We start from the raw sequence: 23,085 nt of genomic DNA on the forward strand, positions 1-23,085 counted from the left end.
GCTACGCCTGGTCCAGCCTCTGCCTCTGCTACGCCTGGTCCAGCCTCTGCCTCTGCTTCGCCTGGTCCGGCTCCGGCTTCTGCTTCGCCTGGTCCAGCTCCAGCCTGTGCTTCGCCTGGTCCGGCTCCAGCCTGTGCTTCGCCTGGTCCGGCTCCAGCCTGTGCTTCTTCTTTGCCTGGTCCGGCTCCAGCCTGTGCTTCGCCTGGTCCAGCTCCAGCCTGTGCTTCGCCTGGTCCAGCTTCGGCTTCGGCTTCTGCTTCGCCTGGTCCAGCTTCAGCCTGTGCTTCGCCTGGTCCAGCTTCGGCTTCGGCTTCTGCTTCGCCTGGTCCAGCTTCAGCCTGTGCTTCGCCTGGTCCAGCCTCAGCTTCTGCTACGCCTGGTCCAGCTTCAGCCTGTGCTTCTGCTTCGCCTGATCCAGCTTCAGCCTGTGCTTCGCCTGGTCCAGCTTCGGCTTTGGCTTCTGCTTCGCCTGGTCCAGCTTTGGCTTCTGCTTCGCCTGGTCCAGCTTCTGCCTCTGCTCCTGCTTCGCCTGGTCCAGTTTCTGCCTCTGCTTCGCCTGGTCCAGCCTCAGCTTCTGCTACGCCTGGTCCAGCTTCTGCCTCTGCTCCTGCTTCGCCTGGTCCAGCTTCTCCCTCTGCTCCTGCTTCGCCTGGTCCAGCTTCTCCCTCTGCTTCGCCTGGTCCAGCTTCTGCCTCTGCTTCGCCTGGTCCAGTTTCTGCCTCTGCTTCGCCATCGTCAGGTCCAGCATCAGCCTCTGTTCCTGCTTCGCCTCCGCCTGGTCCAGCTTCGGCCTGTGCTTCGCCTGGTCCAGCTTCGACCTTAGCTTCTGCTTCGCCCTCGCTGGGTCCGGCTTCGGCCTTGGCTTCTGCTTCGCCCTCGCCTGGTCCGGCTTCGGCTTCTGCTTCGCCTGGTCCAGCATCGGCCTCTGTTTCTGTGTCGGCCTCGCCTGGTCCCGCGGCTGTGCTGCCGCTGCCCAAGCCACGTTTTGCCCCTCGGAATCGCCGGCCGCTTTCCGGGCCGTCAGCTGGACTTCGTTGCCATCGGGGTCAGCCGCCTGAACTGATGAACTGTGACCTGCTGTGCTCTCGACCTCCGGGTCGGCCCCCTGAACCTTTGACCTCTGACCTGCTGTGCTCTCGACCTCCGGGTCGGCCCCCTGAGCTCATGGATTTTGGACTGCTGGACCGTTGGCCTCCTGGTCGGCCGCCTGAACTTTTGAACTTTCTTTTGTTTTGCTGTCAACCTCCGGGGCGGCCACCTGAACTGCTTCGCCATTCACTCCTGTTCTGCCGGGTTCATGGTCGCCCTCCTGGAGCTGGGTCTCGGCCTCTTGTGCCCTTGTTGTGTTTGCTCTGTGTTTTCGCTTTGTGTTTTGTGGTTTTGTTTCCAGCCCTCCGTCCTGGTCCCCCTCCGCCCGCCCTGGGTGGGTTGTTGTGGTTTTGTTTTTGTGTTTGTTTTCTGGTTGTTTTCGGGCGTCTGGAATCCGCCCTTGAGGGGGGGGGCTCTGTCACAGGCTGGGTCTCTGACCCAGCACTCTGAGTTCATGTTTGTATTTGTCTCATTTTGTTATGTGATTAGTTTTGTGTCATTTCCTATCTGTCTTTAGTTTGGGCAGTTATTGTTTATTGTTCCTCTGGTTTTCTATGTTTTGGGTTCTTGTATCATTCATCACACATTAGGTTTGTTAAGTTTGTATTGTCATGTCTAGTTTTAGTGTTTCCTGTTTTATTCTGACAGTGTCATGTGTTCTTTGTTCATTGTATTTAGCTTTCCTCTCCTGGTCCTGTCATTAGGTTTATGTCAGTCAGCTGTTCCCCCATGTGTCTCCACTTCCCCTGATCACCTCATGTATGTATTTAAGCCCTTTGTTTTCTGCATGCCATTGTCAGGTCGTCTGTTTATCTCACCAGAGTTACAGTTATAGTCTTAGTCTTAGCCTGTTATTTTCCACCACAGTTATAGTTATAGTTTTTGGTCTTAGTACCTCTTAGTGTTTTGTTTCTTAGTGTTTTGACAGTTTGCTTTGGTTTCCTGGTTTTTCCTTGCCGTTATCATTAAAGGATCACTTTTCCGTTAAAACCTTACTACTCCTCGTCGTCATCTGCTTTTGGGTCCTGTTTCCACACACATCGGCGCACCCCGCCGTGACAAAAACACATTTCTAGCGTTAACTAAACTTCCAAAACAGCTACCTAGATCATTTAAATTACACAACTGAAAGCATATGTGTATTGTTTGTGTATTTATACACAAACACTCATATATATTCAAATGGTTTTTTAAAAAGTGTTCATTTACCTGTTACTACCACACACCAAATCTGGTCGTTGGTACTTGCTGGCTTGTGTAGCCACTAGGATCCTGGAGCATTTCTGCTGTGTTTTGGAATTTGTACATGATTTGTCTCTAGGGGCCACTGTAAATATACTTTTATTTATTCACTCCACATAAAATGTCATAAATAAATTATAAAATACAATAAAACAACTATTTACATTTCAACTTTTAACTATTTAAATTTTCAGCTTTTTCCTTTTAAACAAATTTAAAGCGTAACAAAACAAAACAAAAAGAAGATGCACATTCTCAGTCATATAGGCCTAGGGTGTTTCCTGCTTGGAATTGCATACATAGGCTTCAATGCATGAATAAACTTTCTGAATCCTTTATCATCTGCAACTGAAAATAGTTGTGGATGATTACTATACCTTTCTAATGTGACGTTGTTGTCCCTGGCTCTCTTTCTCTCTCTGTGCTACTGCGACAACCCGTTCTCACTCCCAAAGCGTAACATTTTACGCTAGGTGACAAATCATCACCATATTACGTTTTCGGCTACCCACCACGTTCCTAAATGACGACCTCGGAAAAAAGAGGAAATATGCGAACCGTCTGGACTGAATCTACACATGTTTGCTTTTTCTTCAAATAGCTTAGAAACACGCTATTTAACATCATTAAAGTCCTGGTTAAGGTCAGGAATAAGGTTATGGTCAGGGCTAGGGATAAGGTTAGGTTTAGGGCTGGGTTATTACCGCGGGAGCGTCATTGCACTGGATTCCAGCCATGACCCGCCGCGTACCATAAGAACGCCGAAGGTCTCCTTTCGCGTTCCTCAGGAACGCCGCGGGACGTGACAAAACGTCGACATGTTACGCCTCGGGAGTGAGAACGCTTTGACTGCGAGTGTAACTACCGCCCCTCTCCCCTCTTCCCAGCGTAAAGCACAAGGCTCGCATGCGGAGTGAAGCCGAAAAAAGTGCGAGAGAGAGGATGGGATAAAGAAAAAAAAAATCACGGCTCCCAATTAGGAGCCGGCTCGCATCGTTCACTTCAAAGAGCCGGCTCTAAGAGTTTGTTCGTTTGGGACCAACACATCACTAGTGTCGTGGTAAATAATAGACAAAAATACACCTTTATTTAGGTGAGGCAGCAAGTCCAGCTGGCTGAAGAAACCAGGTTTTAAAGGTAGTCCTAAACAGGGGCCGCACAGCAAAACGCTTAGACACAAAATATAAAAAGGAAAACTATGGGCTTAAATACATACACATGAGATAAGCAGGGAAAGAGAACACAGCTGCACACAGGACCGGGCTATCACAATAAGAAACTTGTCATGATCCTGGGTCCTTTTGACCCAGCGTTTTGTGTTTTCTCTTCGTGATTGTGGTTCTGTTAATTCTCTGGTTAGTGTTTACTCTGTTCTTCCCGTGTGTTCCTGTATCTAGTCCGCGTTTCTTAGTTTGTGTCTTTTCTTGTGTAAGTTCCTGTTTTATTGTGAAGGTCTGTGTCTTATGTGAGTGTTTTCAGTTTGCCTCCCTAGTCTCGTCATGTTAATCACTCCCAGCTGTGTTCCCACCTGTATGTAATCTCCCTGTGTTCTCTGAGTGTATTTAAGTTGTGTCTTCTGTCATAGTAATTGCTGGTTCGTCTGTGTTATTTCCCTTCCACCCTTCTGTGTTGATTCTCTGGTCATTCTCCCTGCAAGTCACGTTCGTATTCCGGTTAGTGTTTTATTTAGTTTTCCCAGTTTAGAGTTTTCACCGTTCTGTTCCTCGCCACCCTGTCTGTTGTACCTTTTGGTTGCAAATAAACTCACCCTCCACTTCAGCAGCCTGCAGTTTGGATCCATTATTATTCACACGGCTTGCCCCGGCAAACTGTGACAAAACTAAACTGAAAATTTGTCTGAAAAGTCAAATGATGGCAAATGAAGTGAACTTTTCAAAGTGGTTTCCTTTTGAAGTTTTCACACCTCAGTAAATATCAGTAAAGATAGAGCTTGAATAACCAACAGAATAGTTTCTGGGTTTTTCCAAGCATAGCTGCACAGATGCACACTCACTCATTTTTGTTGCGTTTACAGTAAGGTTGTGTGAGATTATAATATTATCTTACGCCATGTTATGCCCCTGATTAAGGATTGTGAAGCTATTATGTAGTTTTAGTTTGCATTCTCCTGAATTAGAAGAAGGTGATAACTATTACATGTGTTAAACTTATTTGTATTACATTAGACTGCTGATTTATTGTGAATGAATGATATTGTTTATGATGCATTATACAGGGAATGCAGAATTATTAGGCAAATGAGTATTTTGTCCACATCATCCTCTCCATGCATGTTGTCCTACTCCAAGCTGTATAGGCTCGAAAGCCTACTACCAATTAAGCATATTAGGTGATGTGCATCTCTGTAATGAGAAGGGGTGTGGTCTAATGACATCAACACCCTATATCAGGTGTGCATAATTATTAGGCAACGTCCTTTCCTTTGGCAAAATGGGTCAAAAGAAGGACTTGACAGGCTCAGAAAAGTCAAAAATAGTGAGATATCTTGCAGAGGGATGCAGCAGTCTCAAAATTGCAAAGCTTCTGAAGCATGATCATCGAACAATCAAGCGTTTCATTCAAAATAGCCAACAGAGTCGCAAGAAGCGTGTGGAAAAACCAAGGCGCAAAATAACTGCCCATGAACTGAGAAAAGTCAAGCGTGCAGCTGCCAAGATGCCACTTGCCACCAGTTTGGCCATATTTCAGAGCTGCAACATCACTGGAGTGCCCAAAAGCACAAGGTGTGCAATACTCAGAGACATGGCCAAGGTAAGAAAGGCTGAAAGACGACCACCACTGAACAAGACACACAAGCTGAAACGTCAAGACTGGGCCAAGAAATATCTCAAGACTGATTTTTCTAAGGTTTTATGGACTAATGAAATGAGAGTGAGTCTTGATGGGCCAGATGGATGGGCCCGTGGCTGGATTGGTAAAGGGCAGAGAGCTCCAGTCCGACTCAGACGCCAGCAAGGTGGAGGTGGAGTACTGGTTTGGGCTGGTATCATCAAAGATGAGCTTGTGGGGCCTTTTCGGGTTGAGGATGGAGTCAAGCTCAACTCCCAGTCCTACTGCCAGTTTCTGGAAGACACCTTCTTCAAGCAGTGGTACAGGAAGAAGTCTGCATCCTTCAAGAAAAACATGATTTTCATGCAGGACAATGCTCCATCACACGCGTCCAAGTACTCCACTATGGGCAGAAATCTGTGCCATCAGAAACTGAATTTGAATAAGTTCAATTTGAATTTGAATTGCTCAGATTGAATCTGAATTGTAACTTGAATAAATGCTTTTGAAAACTGAATTTGAATTAGTCTAATTTGAAATTGAATTTATGGTTTGAAAATGATCATCACTAAATTGAAATTGAATTTTATATTTTGAAAATGAATTGATTTGCTTTGAAACTGCATTTTATCCTTTAAAAATTCAGCTCTCGAATAATTTCAGTTTCACTTCTCACCATTCAGTTTCAGTTCTACAATTCAGTTTTTTGGAACTTACATCCGGTTCCGGTTCAAGCGCAGATTAATAGAACTACGTTTTACTAGCGGACCGAAAGTGTTACTGACGGGAATCTACAGCGTCTTGAGCTGAATTAAGACTTCAGAAGTCATTCGTCATGTCGAATGACCAGCGGATGAACTCTTAGGTTGGTAATAAATGTATTACATGTATAAGAACAAGCATCATGTTAACAAATGATAGCCATACAGTAACTGTTATGCTTATTGTAGCTGTTAGCTAAAAACGGTAATTTAGCGTAGTTTGCCCTGAATTCAGCTTTGACAAACAAATATGATCGACTGTTTCTAGTAGAATTCCAAAGTTGTCATCTTGGACCCTCTCAGAGTACCCCCTCTGTATGCTTGCAGAGACCCCTACAGTAGGGAAACATGCAAAACGGTGTCCAAACCTTTGTGTTTTAGCTTTATTTATGTCTTACACAGCATCCCAACTCTTTAGCTAACTTCATAACTTTAGCTAAAGTGAATAGTTAGTCTAATTCATTAGTGCAGCATTACTGGATCACCTCTGTTTGAAGTGATATAATGTGATATACAACTATCACTGTGTTTAACTACCATAATAATTCTTAGGGTACTGAGTGCATGCTTAATTAGATTTTTTCTTTTTTTAAAGCATACTGCTCCATTACTATGTTTGACAGGCTGAAGTTGTCGGGTCACCTCCTAAATCGACCATCTTTTACAGGTGTTTTGTGCCAGAAATGGAGTGTCCACTGAAGACTGAAGATACTGAATCTCTACGCCTTGCCATTGATCCCTCTTGTGCCTTCATCTAGACAAGAGACAAACTTAACCACTCTCATATGCTCTGAACCTACATCACCTTCCCTGACAGTCGTAGCTTGGCTCATCTGAGGGTGAAATTATAATTCCCGTCAGTACTTTCGGTCCGCTAGTAAAACGTAGTTCTATTAATCTGCGCTTGAACCGGAACCGGATGTAAGTTCCAAAAAACTGAATTTTGGAACTGAAACTGAATGGTGAGAAGTGAAACTGAAATTATTCGAGAGCTGAATTTTTAAAGGATAAAATGCAGTTTCAAAGCAAATCAATTCATTTTCAAAATATAAAATTCAATTTCAATTTAGTGATGATCATTTTCAAACCATAAATTCAATTTCAAATTAGACTAATTCAAATTCAGTTTTCAAAAGCATTTATTCAAGTTACAATTCAGATTCAAGGTTCAAGGTTCAAGGTTCTTTATTATTTGTCACATGCATAGTTATACAAGTATAACACACAGTGAAATGTAGCCTGACACGCTCCTCGACATGTGCAAAAATTGGGGGGGGGGGGGGGTGTAGAGGAGGAACATTATATATATATATATATATATATATACACACACACACACACACACACACACACACACACACACACACACACACACACACACACTGGGTGAATGTGCAGTAGTAGCAGCAAGCAGGTGAATTCTGTACATTAATATGAATAGATATCTGACTATTTTACAGGATAGACAATATAAACATATTTAAAATTAAAGGAATTGAAATGTACATTGTGCCTTGGTTTAGAGTGTCTGGAAGAGTCCTGACTCAGTCAATTATAGATGATGTGAGAGGGCGGGTGTGTGTGTTTAGGGCACGGATGGCTTGGGGATAGAAGCTCCTCTTGAGTCTCTCTGTCCTTGCCCGGAAGATGCGGAACCTTCTACCAGATTGCAGAAGTTGGAACAGTTTGTTGCCAGGATGGGACGGGTCCTTCAGTATCTGCGCTGCTCTAGTCCGGCATCTCCTGGTGTAGGTGTCCTGAAGCGGGGGGAGAGCAATCCTGCAGCAGCGTTCTGCTGTACGGATCACTCTCTGGAGAGCTTTTTGGTCCTTCACACAGCTGTTCCCAAACCACGATGTCATGTTCTGTGTGAGGATGCTCTCCACAGCGCCTGTATAGAAAATCTTTGGAGAGACCCTGAACTTCCTCAGTTGTCGTAGGTGATACAGGCGCTGCCTAGCCTTCTTGGTCTGGACCTGAATGTGGGCAGCCCATGTCAGGTCTGAGGAGATGTGGACACCAAGATACTTGAAGGACTGCACCCTCTCCACTGGAGCTCCATTGATGATAATGGGCTTGTAGTCTCTGTGCTGACCCCTTCTGAAGTCCACCACCAGCTCCTTGGTCTTGCTGACGTTCAGCTGGAGGTGGTTGTCCTGGCACCACGATGCCAGATTCTTCACTTCATCCATGTAGGCCGCCTCATCGTTGTTGGAGATGGCACCCAACACCACTGTGTCGTCAGCAATTCAAATTCAAATTTAACTTATTCAAATTCAGTTTCTGATGGCACAGATTTCTGCCCATACTCCACAGCGTGGCTGGCAAGAAAGGGTATAAAAGAAGAAAAACTAATGACATGGCCTCCTTGTTCACCTGATCTGAACCCCATTGAGAACCTGTGGTCCATCATCAAATGTGAGATTTACAAGGAGGGAAAACAGTACACCTCTCTGAACAGTGTCTGGGAGGCTGTGGTTGCTGCTGCACGCAATGTTGATGGTGAACAGATCAAAACACTGACAGAATCCATGGATGGCAGGCTTTTGAGTGTCCTTGCAAAGAAAGGTGGCTATATTGGTCGCTGATTTGTTTTGTTTTTGAATGTCAGAAATGTATATTTGTGAATGTGGAGATGTTATATTGGTGTCACTGGTAAAAATAAATGATTGAAATGGGTATATATTTGTTTTTTGTTAAGTTGCCTAATAATTATGCACAGTAATAGTCACCTGCACACACAGATATCCCCCTAAAATAGCTAAAACTAAAAACAAACTAAAAACTACTTCCAGAAACATTCAGCTTTGATATTAATGAGTTTTTTGGGTTCATTGAGAACATGGTTGTTGTTCAATAATAACATTATTCCTCACAAATACAACTTGCCTAATAATTCTGCACTCCCTGTTATAGTTATAAGAAATACTGTTTTCAGAGAGTCAGGACTTTGCTTTTTCTGATAGTAGAGGAGACAGAGCACATTCCACGGGAGCTTCACTCCCACCGTTGTTAAAGGCAGACAAAATAGGGAGCCAAGGCCATAAGTCAGGCTCGCTAGGAGTTAGGAAAATGTGAATGTTTAGGCTTTTACGACTAGGTGGGGGTCAACAGTGGCTATAAGAGTTTGAGTAATGCTCCACCATTTGGAGATCGATGCTGTCTGTGTGCAGTGTTCATCTCCCCACGCATGTGTTCATTAAAATCATTGTTTGACCGAAGCTCTTCTGGACCATTATTGTTTTTGTGTTCACCCTCAATATCTGAACCCGCAACAGTTGTTCTTTAAGCAGGCCTGAAATCTGATTAGTTCAGAAAAGAGAGTCAAGAGTTAAATATGATCTAAGACCCCAAGAATTTGAATGAATTGCCAAAAGTGAAAGGGGTTCAAGCTGGGTGTCCTTTTTAAAACCATTTTTTAAAACGCACTTTTTCCAAATTGCGTTCTGCTGAACTTTGAGCCTTTTTGTGTTTTAATGTAATAATGTTTTAACCTTACATGTCAGCAACATGGTCACCAATAAAAATCAGATAACGTGCACATTAAAACGTGATTAAGAGCTGCGTATTTTACCTCTTCAAATTTCTTGGCCTTGTATTGCTCCGCACCTTTCAGGAAGTTGAGCAGTATGATGTCACACAGCACTGTGCCCTACGTAATAATAATAATGATAATAATTATAATTATAATAATAATAATTACAAGCAAGCCCCTTCAACCTCCAAAATGTCACTTGTCACCACCCCTTGGTCCACAGCTTCATTTCCATTTAGTTTCAGTTCATTTTTTCTGGTATTTAAGGCCAATAAAAATCAAAAGTCTAACCTGATTGAATTTTTGATGATCACCAGTTTAAGATCATTTTCTAGGACATGTGCAGACATCTTCAAGCACAGCTGCTATTTTCAGATTGTTCTCTAGCTGTCTGTTTCTGAACACTGAGCACTGATTTCCCCACTAACCTTGAACTTCTACTGAGAAATAAAATCAACCTCTTTTCCAACCTAACCAAAATTTTGTGTGAAGCATCATGGATGCTTTACCTTTTTGTCAATATTCATCAATTTGGGACTTTTTTTAATCACACCTCAAATGTAACCCATTATGTATTTATTTAATAATCCTGGCTTCCAAATATAAGTGGCCTAAATAAATATATTAACTTCCTAGGACCTGGCATCCACATATGTGGACATCACATTTTGGGATATCTAGACCAAAATACAAAATGTTGCTCTACAAGGGCCTGATTTCCAATTACGAGGACATTATACTGCCTCTGTTCTATCAAAATTTAAAGCAAATATCCTCATATGTGGATCTCATTTCTCTCAGAAAGAAAAATCAGGTAAAAGAAATCTGGTAATTCTTTGTTTTTACATTAATCAGGTCCCAAACAGCCTAAATAGCAAAGAGAGTTTAAAAATGCATGCCATGAAAGAGTTCGGGTCTAAACATAGAAAATCTATTGTAAGTTTAGAAAACAACAGCAAATAAACTAATGATATGAATGTCCCTTAATTTGGAAAAATGAAGCGGTGTTGCACATGTTGGTTGTTTCATCCTGAAAACAAGCAGTTGCAGATGTTTGATATATTTTTGACTGACAACGATGACACTAATGGATCTTCTCTAATTTCAGATGCAGAAAATGCTCATGAACTCACTTTCATGAGCATTTTCAAAACATTCTTTAAATCTAAATTAGAAAGTAAGAAGAAACAATAATGGTCATTGAAGGGAATTACAGTAATAAAGAAAATTGGAAAGATTGTGGTCCAGGAACTTCTGATAGGTTTTAATATGTAATAAAAGGCTTTTATTTTCATGGGATAGGGACACCACACACACAGTGGTGCGAATACATGTTTGCCCCCTTCATGATTTCCTATTTTTTTGTATGTTTGTCACACTTAAATGTTTCGGATCACCACACCAATTTAAGGGGGGGCTGTAACTCAGGTGGTAGAGCAGGTCACCTACTACTTGTAAGGCTGGTGGTTTGTTCCCCTGGCTGGTCCAGTCTGCATGCCAAATGTCCTTGGGAAAGATACTAACCCCAAGCTCCTCTCTGATGCATCCATTGGAAAATGAATGTGTGTGAATGTTAAATAGAAAAAGCAGTTATAGTGGAAAAGTGCTCTGTAAGAACCAGTCCAGGTACCAAGATAACACAAGTACACAAAATGAAGGTATTTATTATTACGGGGAAATAAAACCCAAACCTACATGGCTCTGAGTGAAAAATTGATTGCTGACCAAAGATACCCCAAAGGTGCTACAACGACTGATCCAGCAGGTCACAAAAGAGCCCAGAACAACATCCAAAGAACTGCAGGCCTGACTTGCCTCAGTTAAGGTCAGTGTTCATGACTCCGCCATGCAGGCCATTGTTGCCCAGATGGCAGAGTTCAAAGACGAAACCCACTGCTGAGCAAAAGAACCATAAAGGCTTGTTTACCAGAAAACATCTTGATGGTCCCCCAGGCTTTTGGAAAAACACTCTGTGGACTGACGAGACAAATGTTGAAGGTGTGTGTCCCATTACATCTGGAGTAACAGTAACAGCATTTCAGAAAACATCATACCACAGTAACATATGTTGGTGTCAGCGTGATGGTCTGGGGCTGTTTTGCTGCATCAGCACCTGGAAGACTTGCTGTGGTAAATGGAAGCACGACTTCTGCTGTTTACCAAAACACGATGGAGAATGTCCGCACATCTGTTCAAATTCCCAACCAGTTGTTAGGCTTAGGGGACAATGAACTTTTCACACAGGGCCAAGTAGCTCTGGATTTTTTCCACTTAATAATAAAGACCCCTTCCTGATTTTTGGCTTACATTTGAGGTGTAAGCTGCTTCAAAGCCACCTTCAGTTCTTAGACCAAAATTTTTTATGTCAGGCTTTCCATTTTCCTTTTTAAAGGGTAGAAAAAGATAAGAGGAAAACTTTTGCTTTTTAGAATTGACTAATCTTAACAAAACTCCTGAATTAAACATTTATAACGATTTGATTAAATCTAAACGTTAACTCACCACTCCCACTGATGTAAAGGCTGCAACCATGTTAATGAGTGTAGGGATCATGTTGAACTTTCCTGCCTGCAAAACAAGAGTGAGTCAGGTTCAGTTTCCTGGAGAAGATCGGTACAAAAAAGTCCTGGTGTTTTGTGTTTTCTTCTTTTATTCACAAACAACAACAGAAACATGACAATCAAGACTATAGATGTATCATTTAAAAATATATTTTAAAAAATTACACACATATTTATATTCCTGTATCATTAATGTGTTTGTGAAATAAAGGTAACTGGATGTAAACTTCTTTATTCAGTGAACTGACAGTGAAACTACACACTCACATTTCCATTGACCAAGACGTCAAACCTGATAGCATAGGCTTTGACCAGAGTGCGGTAGTCAGTCCCATTTTCCATCTTAAAATACTTTGCAAATCTAAATAGAAAGAAACATCACATCATTCTTATAGTGACATCTATTCTGTTCAATTTACTAGAAGGTTCATGAATGATCAATAAAACAAGACAAAAAAACACATTTCTTGTAGACATGTAGATATGATTAGACAAAGATCAAACACTGTTTTTATATGCCACAATTAAAGCTAGTTTTTACTTAATGCTATTTGGCCACATATAATAATGGATTGCATTTATATAGTGCTTTTCAACCGCTTTACAATTCCACTATTCATTCAATCTGAATAATAAATAAAGTTGCGTATAGGGAGTCCACCAACCAGTTTTTGTAGGATCATCTATGTTAAAATTCATGGACATTATGTATTGTAAAACTTTAGAAATGATATATCGAGTGATGAAAAAGAATGTTCCACTTTGTATTCTAAGTATGTTTAAACTAAGAGATGGAAAATATGATTTGAGGGGGTCTTATAAGTTTGAAATACCTAAAGTGGAAACCAATGTTAGGTATAGATGTGCCAGTTTTGGGAGTGAAATTATGGAATGGACTTAATGATGAACTGAAGATGTGTTTTTCTTTGTCATTTTTCAGGAAGAATTTACAAATTGGTATCATTCAAGCTTATGGAAATTTGGTTTGATGAATAACTTTGTGTTGATTTCATTTCTTGATTTATCATTGATTTATTTTCAAACTGTTATATAACTTATTTGTCAATGCTATTTATTTTCTTGGCTAAGGATTTGATTATTCCTATGGGGTAAAGGATAGGATAATTATAAGCCACAGGCTGTATGATTGAGTACTTTTATGTAAAATGATAATCTGTGTTGTTGACCGAAATAAATTTCACTTCACTCTCACACACTGGTGGAGGCAGCTACAGGTGTAGCCACAGCTGCCCTGGGGCGCACTGACAGAGGCGAGGCTGCCATATCACGCCATCGGCCCCTCTGGCCAACACCAGTAGGCGGTAGGTGAAGTGTCTTGCCCAAGGACACAACGACCGAGTCTGTCCGAGCCAGGGCTCGAACCGGCAACCTTCCGATTACAAGACGAACTGCCAACACTTGAGCCACGATCGTACCTTATCGTAACTTAAATATACTGCTCCAAAATACAATTAAAAGAACAGTTTTTATCAGAGTACAGTCAGTTAAACTTCTGAGGTAATTACCTGGTCAGTTGAGTACCAAAGGAGTTTATCAGTTTCAGCAGCTTTGGTGTTAATGAAATAATCAGCAGGCATAGTTTTACAGGTGGAGGCCACTGACATTTGTCCCTCCTCATCTTTTCTGACTGTTTTATCAGTATTTCTGCATTTGGATAGGGTGAGCATTGCTACTGGTAGCATGAGGAGATACTTGGACCCTACAGAGGTTGCACGGGTAGTACAACTCCTCTAGGATGGCACATCAATATGTGTCATTGCCAGAAGGTTTGCTGTGTCTCCCAGCACAGTCTCAAGAGCATGGAGGAGAGTCCAGGAGACAGGGAGTTACTCTAGGAGAGTTGGACGGGGCTGTAGAAGCCTTTAACCGATCGGGGGGACTGATATCTCCTCATTTGTGCAAGGACAAAGAAAATGAGCATGTCCAAAGCTCTACAGGATGCCCTCCAGCAGGCCACCAGTGTCAATGTCTCAGACCAAACAATTAGAAATGGATTTCATGATCGTGGCCTGAGGGCCTGACGTCCTCTACTGGGCCCTCTGCTCACTGCCTACCACAGTGCTGCTCATGCTGCACATTATGCTTTACAAATTAAAATGCACAAAAATGATGCAATAAAAGAGAAGGAATAAAACCATTAGACACAAAAACCAACTACAACAACAATGACTAAGGCTGTTAAAACAAAGAGAGGTTTGGGTCAGTGTGTGCTAACCCAAACATGTGTAGATCTAATATGTAGAGGCAGACTCTTCCAGAGTCTGGGACCTGCCACGGAGAAGGCTCTGTTGCCACCAGATTTAAGACTGTGAAATGGATAGCATTAGTTTTGACCTGGACCTCGTGGTTCTTTCTGGAGCTCAGACAGGTAAGAGCAGGCTCGACTGTTCAGTGATTTAAAAACAAAAAGTTAAATTTGGATCCTATGAGGAACAGGAAGCCAGTGTAGAGAGGCCAACACTGGGGTCACAGGCTCCTTCCTTTTAATGCCAGTTAGCAGACAAGCGGCGGCATTTCGGACCAACTGGAGATGATAAAGAGAGGCCTGTGCAGAGAATGGCAGTAATCTTCACATAATGAAGAGATGAATAACACACTGAAAGACATTAGCTGGAAGGTCTGGCTTTACCTTGGCTACCTGTCTCAGATGGAAAAAGCTAGATCGGACTACTGCACTCACCTGCCTACACAGTTTGAAGGAAGCATCACAGCACACCGAGGTTTTTAACATTTGTCTTACAGTGAAAGGATAAAAGGCTCAACATCAAGAGGGCAGCAGGGCTGCTACAACCCAGAGTTAAGAAAATGTCATTAAAACATTCAAAAGTGCTGTCTCAGTGCTGTGTAGTGATTTAGAACCAAACGGAAACTTTTCAGAGATCTCATTAAGATCAAGGTGAGCCTCCAACTGTAAGCAGATCACTGTCTCTAGAACTTTTGAAAGAAAGGGGAGCTTCAAGATTGGCCTGTAATTAACCAGAACAGTTGGGTCCACAGTGTGATTTTTAAGAAGAGGCTGTTTAAAAAATGATGGGACACAAAGTGTCAATTAATTTCTGGATATAAAGCCCAATTATGTTTAAGGAGGTTTGGGGGGAGACGATCTGATGGGCAGTGTGATTATCTTAGGCGATGAACTACCACGGATCCTTAACTCAGGGAAACAGGCTCAAACTGCTCCAAGACAGCTGAGCACACAGGAGGAACACTGACGATTTTTTTGGCATTTTTTACTGACCAAGTTTCAGCTATTAGGTCTTGTGTCTCGTCACCTACTGCCTCACACATACTAAGCTCCAACATTATTACTTGTACTGATGATATGATTAGGCTTGTGGCTATTTGGTAAACAGAGAGACAGTCCCTAAGTATCTTTATAGAAACATACATCCTATCCTTCTTCCATCTACCTTCAGCACATCTACAATCATGTCTAAGGGTGCACCTATGTTCACTGAACCATGGCTCTGACAATGGCTTAGCGCAGACAGTCTGAGTGGAGTCCAAGATATCAGTGCAGGCTGAAGGACAGATATTAGAACAGTCCTCAAAGTTCTCACAGCTTCCGTTAATTATTCCAGAGTCAAGACATGCAACAGAAAACTGAGGCACTCTTAAAGTATCGGGTGTCCAGCTTATCCAGAGAGAAGTGCAGCATTATAGTGAACGTGCACACATCCATCCATTTTTTATAGCATCATGGAACACAAACAGATTCATCAGGCTGTTGCAGTCTGGTTAGGCTTGATCTGCCCTAAATATCAGCAGGATTTCAGTTTTCACATTTCCTGCTGGATGTTAGTGAGCTGTTGTCGTGGTGCTTTGTTTTCAGTTTTTGCTTCCCTTGGCTCATCTGCTGCAGTCTAGTTCACCTGTGATGTGTTCTCCACACTTGTCTTGGCCTTTGTCAGTTTGTCTGTTCACTGTTCCCAGGATTGTCCAAGATTTAAATTCCCTTTGTGAACTTTATGTTTGTACTTGGTATCTTCATCATCAGCCAATAAACAGCTTGCTTTTTGCTGAACGCACCCCGCCTCCATGCATCTGCATTTGGGTCCTCCGCACAAACACCTTGTCTGCACGCTGACTTTCCTAATCAAACCTACCATCTTGTAAATGACCGTACATTTGTTGGTTGTAATTTCTGTTGTCTAAAAACTTTAAACTGTCTAATGAATTGTGTCTTTTTCCAATTGTCAGCATTTATATTGACAGTACCTGTTCTAAAGACACTGGAATACTGATGCATTCATCAGAGGATAAATGAGCATGTGTGAGTGTTAGACGTGCTGCTTAGGCACAGCACTGAATGAATTTGTGTCGGGTGGTTAACTGGAGTAGGAAATACCTATATTAGCACCAGTCTATTTACCAGTTTCCTAACAGTGGTTATAACTTTAACAGTTACGCTGATGACACTCAGCTGTACATCTCCGTGTCTCCTGATGACACCAGACCAATGGATGCTCTTTTTAACTGTATCTTGGATATAAGATCTTGGATGGCAGAAAACTTTTTACAGCTTAACCAGGACAAAACTGAAGTTTTAATCGTCGGTCCTGAGGCTCAGAGAGAGAAACTCTTGTCTAAATTAGAGGCATTTTCACTATGTCCTTCGCTACAAGTGAAAAACCTGGGTGTTATTTTTGACTCTGAGCTTGGTTTTATCCCACATATTAAACATGTAACCAAAATTGGATTTTATCATCTAAAAAATATAGCCAGAGTCCGCCCTATTCTCTCTCGGGGCAACACGGAGATGCTGATCCATGCTTTTATTACCAGTCGCATTGATTACTGTAATGCCCTGCTCTCTGGTCTTCCTAAGAAGAATATTTCAACTTTACAACTTTTGCAAAACTCTGCAGCTCGTGTGCTGATGAAGACCAGAGGGCGGGCCCACATTACACCGGTTTTAGAATCGCTGCACTGGCTCCCCGTGTGTTTCAGGATCGATTTTAAAGTTCTTTTATTGGTTTTTAAATGTCTTAATGGTCTTGGGCCTTCTTATCTCTCAGATCTGCTTTTACCATATGAGCCCTCGCAGACCCTGAGGTCCTCTGGTGCTGGCCTTTTGATTGTCCCTAAAGTCAGGACACATACTCACGGAGAGGCAGCTTTTCAGTGGTATGGTCCTCGTCTGTGGAACAGCCTGCCGGAGGAGCTCAGGGCCGCAGAGAACGTACATGTTTTTAAGAACAGGCTCAAGACCCACCTTTTTAATTTAGCTTTTACTTAGCGTTTATTTATTTTTTATGCTTATTTATTCTATCCTGTTATTCTATTATTAATTCAGGCTTTACCTAATATTTATTGATTTTATTCTTATCCATTTTTTTATCTTCTTACTCTATTTATATTTATATTGTATCCCGTTCTTATTTATTTTATCTTTTTACCCTGTATATATCCTATTGTGGCATATCTCCAGTGTTTCCTCGGAGGGGGCTCTCTGCACCGGGGCTGTGATCGACCGTGGCTGCTGGGGCTCTGGGGGTCCTCTCAGCCTGGCTGGGGGGCTCCTGCGCCTCCCTCCTGCTGTGTGCCCAGCCTGGAGGTCTGTGACCGGCTCCCGGTGCAGACGGCTCCCTGTGATAGTGTTTCCTCACCTGGCTCATATGTGCCCAGCCCAATTTCACTCTCTAAGTGTGTGTGTGTGCGTGTGTGTGTGTGTGTGTGTGGGTGGGTGGGTGGGGTGGGGGGGGAGATATGTGTGTATTCACATCATTTATGTTAATGAGAGTGTGGGGAGTGAGTTGGAGGGTGGGGTGGGCTGCTTTTAACTATGTAAAGCACTTTGTGCTACATTTTTTGTATGAAAAGTGCTTTATAAATAAAGATTGATTGATTGATTGATTGATTATAATTGCAGCTGAGAAAATCAGAGATTTTGATTTTTCTGATATTTATAGTAGTCTCATATTTCCTCTGTAAATGTGGAGTTTCATGGTCAGTCAGAGTCTGCATATTTCTTGGCATTAATACCTGAAATTGTAGCCAGGTGAGACAGTGTTGTTCTGTGACATAGCATCCAGTCGGGTGAATGAGTACGAGGGGTTACAGTGGTCATCCGACTTGTCCAGATCGCACATCCAGCCGATCTTTATTCCAATCACTCCTCCCTGACAGAAGTACATACAGGCTTTATTGTGTAAGTGACACAATCACTTCAGGTCCAGTCTTGCTACTTTGACACATGTAAACGACTTCCTTTTCAGTCACTGGGTTAGTTCAGCTGACTCCCTGCAGCACCTGTGGGCAACGACCTGGTAGCAGCTCCTCCAAGAACTACTTTTAAGGTCTGCTTTCTGTTTGCATTTGCACTATGAAACTATGAAGCCTCTTAAAGACTATTCACTACCAAACAGGTTGGAGGCTGACTTGTGGTTCCTAGAGTTTCTAAAAGTTAAATGGGAGGCAGACCTGTTAGCTATGAGGCTCTTCTCCTGTGGAACAAGCTTTCAGTTTGTGTTCAGGAGAGAGTCCCTCATCTGCTTCTAAAATTAGGCTTTATTAAGTTTTTTCTTTATAAAGCTTATAGTTAGGGCTGCATAAAACTGAAGTAAAGCAATAGCTAACCAGCACTCGTAAGTCAGTTTCCATCCTGGTAAAATCCCACCAAAACCAGTGGACACCCCCCCCCCCACACACACACACACACACACACACACACACACACACACACACACACAGGCTTGGTCTGTACATGTTCTGCCAGATTAGTGAAGTTCTGCTGGGCGTAGCGGACGACATCTCCCACTCTGAAGATCGGGCAGTAGGTGTTGTTGACCATGTCAAAGTTACACTCACTGATATATTTTTTCGTGATGTTAGGAAGGAAGTTCCCTCTGCCAACAAACACATCAATATGTCAGCCTTAAATATGACAATCATTCTAACAGTAAGATTTAATCATTTCTGGGCTCGACACTAACTTTTGTGGCACCTGCCCTTTGGACAAGTACATTTCCTCTCAGTTGGCCTGGTACAAAGTCCTTTGTCTTAAATGAAAATGTCTAAAATATTACTGCATGTTTTGGTTTGCAAATGACTTCAGTAATGTCACCAAATGATCACCAAAAAGTACATGCTACAGCTGTGCATAATGGCCACATGCCAAAGCGTCTCTGAACTATAATTGTGCCATTTTCAGATTGACTTTTACAAAAGTATAATTGTGGCTTAACTCTGAACAGATACAGTGACATGAAAAAGTATTTGCCCCCTTTCTTATTTTCAAGTTGCTTCATATTTGTCACACTTGCATGTTTCGGATCATCAAAAAATGTAATATTAGACAAACATAACTTGACTGAATACAAAATGTGTTTTTTAAGTCATGATTTTATTAATCGGAGGATAAATGTTGTTCGATTATGTACTACTGTGGTTAACCGCTTCTTTTGGAAAGCAGAGTTCACTTTGTTCGACTCAAATCTGATTAAAGCCAGAACTGTTGATTCAAGAAATTACCTGATTACCTGTCTAACAAAGTGAAGTAGCCTAAGAGTTCTCAAACAGCAGCATGCCAGTACCTAAAGAAACAGCTCAGAATCAAAGTCATTGATATCTGTCAGTGTGGAAAGGGTTACAAAGCAATTTTCAAGGGGTGGTGCAAAGATTGTATTTCTTTTGGAAGGTTTGCATCCCATTAAAGGTTTGGTATGATGTGCATTTTGTAAAATACACATCAAACATAGTGGTGATGGTGGTGTGATGGTCTGGTCACTACCAAAAAGTCCTGAAGCAGACTATTCAGCCAACAAGCTGTGCACTCGGTGCAAGCAGGACATCCAAAACACACCAGGAAGTCATTCTCTGAACACCAAGTCAAATTCCCGACTTCTGCCAGATTGAGATGCTTTAGTGTGACCAGTTATCACAAACTCTTCATTCCAAGCCTTGCTGCCAACGTAGCAAAACCAGTTATTAGGTTTAGTGGGCGATTTTCTCCACACAGGCCAGTTTTGAACGGTTTTGTTACATTTATAAAAGAAACAATCATTAAAAACCTCATTTTGTATTCACACAAGTTATCTTTGGCTAATATAAAATGTGTCTGATGATCTGAGACGTGACAAGTATGCACAAAGATGGAGACTCCTCCTGTAGCACACACTTCTCTGTGATAACGACATAACAGCTTTCAACTGAATTAGCCAGTGTGTCTCATCCTGTCAGAGCAGGCTGCCGTTGCTCAGTCTGGTGCTTGGCTAACATTACACTTTACATTGAAGCATGAGTGAAACAGTGAATTACACAGATGCTAATGCTAGCTAATTAATGTCACCTGTTGGGGTTTCATCCCTGCAAAAACAGCAGAACCCTTTCCTGCTCAGTGAAACTGATCTCTCCATCTATTCACAGTCCTTAATTTTCCCTTTAAATTGGCGGTACTGTGCAGTTATATCAACACTGATTCATATTCATTTTGCATCCTTGGCTTGAATGCAGAGCTGACAGTGTTTTGCATTGAATGCTTTGCAAATGTCAACTCCAGTGTTAGTGCCAGTGCATTCAGAGTGACAGTTATCGGGGATAAAGCGTTCTCTTCACAACTCAGTAGTCTGAATATAACATTTCTTCATTAAAGTGAGCAATAATGTGAAAACAGAATAATTTGTCCTTGTTAAACAAACAAACAGATGTTACAGACGAGCCTTAATGTCAACATATAAGGGTGTGTGATACTTGGTGTAGTTGAAGGTCGGGAAGCGGATGCTGTTTTTGATGAAGATGGTGAAATTTTCTGTTTCCATCATTGGTGTGCTGCATAGGGGAGAACAGACAAACATGAAAACGTCACACAGAGTCACAGGAAAGACAGAATTTACTTAACATATATTTAATTAAAAAATGCACCGACTGACTGCCGGGGACGAGAACCGGACGATGTTCTCGGCTGGTGACCGGCTCGCTTGTATCATGCTTGTCCAATTATTAGCTCATCCATTTCATGCATGCACAGCACCCACGCAGCAGCCCATGCAAATAGCCGTGCACGCACTGATATGTCCTTAGTGTGGAAGCTCTTCACTGTGAGTGAAGATGCACAGACCAAAGTAAAATGCAGGGGAACCACTGTGATAATGTTCATAAGAACAAACCTAATCAGATATTATACTCATGCAGCTGAACATGGTTATTTTAATTGCTAAAAAATGCAAAGTGGCTAAAACTAAAGCTGGAGCTTGAAGCCAGCCACAGGCTAGCACAAATAATCAAAAAGATAAAGCAGGTGTGGGGAACTCCAAGCCTCAGGTGTGCCGTCCCAGGGGGACATCTAAAACCTGCAGGACAGTGGATTGCCCCGCCCCTGAGATAAAGGATCCAGTTATGAGGAAAATGAAAGACACGAATGAAAAAGAGAAACAGGTATCTTTTAAGGCATCTTGTAGGTATGTGATACAAATGTTGCTACATAAATCTGCTGCAACTGCTTTTGTTGGGTGAGGTAAAATAAGACGGATGAAAGCAGAAAAATCTATAACCTGCTGCAGTTTGGCAAAGTTGTAATTCTAATCATTACTTTAGCTATGAAAATAATACCTTACACTAAAGATAAGCATATTTCCTTCTAGTTATTAGAAAGAAAACCAGTATAAACACAAACTGGTTGGTCACACTAACAAAAATGTTGGAAAACAGAATCGGCCAACAAAACTCTGCATTTCTATAAAAATAAAGCTAGAAAAATATAATACACAAAACTGCAGTTTAATAGTGTTACAGACACTACAGTAGGGGTGCTGAAATATTTTTTTTAAAAGTCTATTTTCCCCCCTCGTTTACACTGGTGGACCAAAGGTAGTGATTTATAAAACTTGTCTCTGATTCTGTTCATCTGGATGTTTGAGAAACGTTTCATCTTCAGTCTCAGCTGACTGCAGGTTTCCAACCTTATAAACGGGACATTTGCATGATGACTGAAACTAGCAGCACTGAAGGAACAATGGGCTGGGAGGTCAGTTTCAACACTGACCAGTGAGCATTGGTCTCACTGGTCATGGATCATAGTGTTGCAGAATTGTTCTTGCTATCAGGATAACTGTGACCTCTCACGGTTGATCTGATATCCTCGTGTTGGTGTTGTTCCCAGATCATCATACTAAATGTTGTTCCAGGATCAACATTGCAAGTGACCAATCAGAATGTTGTGACGTCATACCTTTGCGACTTCGGGAAAAACCGGCGTAAAACAAAAAACTGTACTTAAGCTGCGTGAAACCGCCTCTGTCCGCCGATCAACGGACCCTGACCCTAACCCTAACCGTAACCCTTTAATAAACAGTAAGCAGAATTAATATTGTCCTTGCAACATTGGAATTTCATAAATTCACGAATGGCTTGGCGCGCAAAGGAATAACGTCACAACAATGTGATTGGTCACTTGCAATGTTGAACCTGGAACAACATTTTCATGATGGTCTGGGAACAACACCAACACGAGGATATCAGATCATCCGACCTCTCACACTGTCAGTGTTTTTATAAGCATAGCAGTCAGAGCGGGTGTACGCCTACCAGCTCACTGTGTCTTTGGTGTTTCGCTAGCTTAGCTTAGCTCGTAGCCGACTCGTTAGCACCATGGCTACTTCACCTGTCCCTCCTGCACTTTCCTGCTCATTGTGTCAGATGTTTAGTTACTCCTCGGCCTCCTTTAGCAGTAATGATATCTGTAACAAATGTAGCATATTTGCAGCTCTGGAGGCCAGGATTACTGAATTGGAGACTCGGCTTCGCACCCTTCATTCACCCGTAGCTAGCCAGGCCCCTGTAGCTGGTGCAGCCGAAGATAGCGTAGGCCCCGCTAGCTGTTTCCCGGCAGACCCCAAGCAGCTGGGGAAAGAGGGCGGCTGGATGACGGTGAGGAGGAAGCATAGTCCTAAACAGAAGCCCCAGGTACACCACCAACCCGTTCATGTGTCTAACCATTTTTCCCCACTCGGCGACACACCCGCCGGGGGTCAAACTCTGGTAATTGGTGATTCTGTTCTCAGACATATGAAGCTAGAGACACCGGCAACCATAGTCAATTGTCTTCCAGGGGCCAGAGCAGGCGACATTGAAGGAAATTTAAAACTGC

General features: G+C 42.3%; 1 protein-coding gene across 1 annotated transcript in view; it reads right to left on the bottom strand.

The window, feature by feature from the left end:
* p2rx3b (purinergic receptor P2X, ligand-gated ion channel, 3b) overlaps positions 1–23,085 on the bottom strand; it is a 37,154-nt gene that overhangs the window by 1,049 nt on the left and 13,020 nt on the right. Inside the window, exons 6-11 of the mRNA XM_085408954.1 lie at positions 20,691–20,768; positions 18,706–18,847; positions 17,985–18,121; positions 12,246–12,339; positions 11,920–11,985; positions 9,457–9,534 (exon numbers count right to left, since the gene is read on the bottom strand). Of these exons, the coding sequence (XP_085265080.1) occupies positions 9,457–9,534; positions 11,920–11,985; positions 12,246–12,339; positions 17,985–18,121; positions 18,706–18,847; positions 20,691–20,768 (595 nt within the window). The remainder of the gene's footprint in view (positions 1–9,456; positions 9,535–11,919; positions 11,986–12,245; positions 12,340–17,984; positions 18,122–18,705; positions 18,848–20,690; positions 20,769–23,085) is intronic.

Source organism: Rhamphochromis longiceps, linkage group LG6 (assembly GCF_057381845.1).
Source record: "Rhamphochromis longiceps isolate RC_006_pf linkage group LG6, R_longiceps_female_GT1.1, whole genome shotgun sequence".
Taxonomy (NCBI): Eukaryota; Metazoa; Chordata; class Actinopteri; order Cichliformes; family Cichlidae; genus Rhamphochromis; species Rhamphochromis longiceps.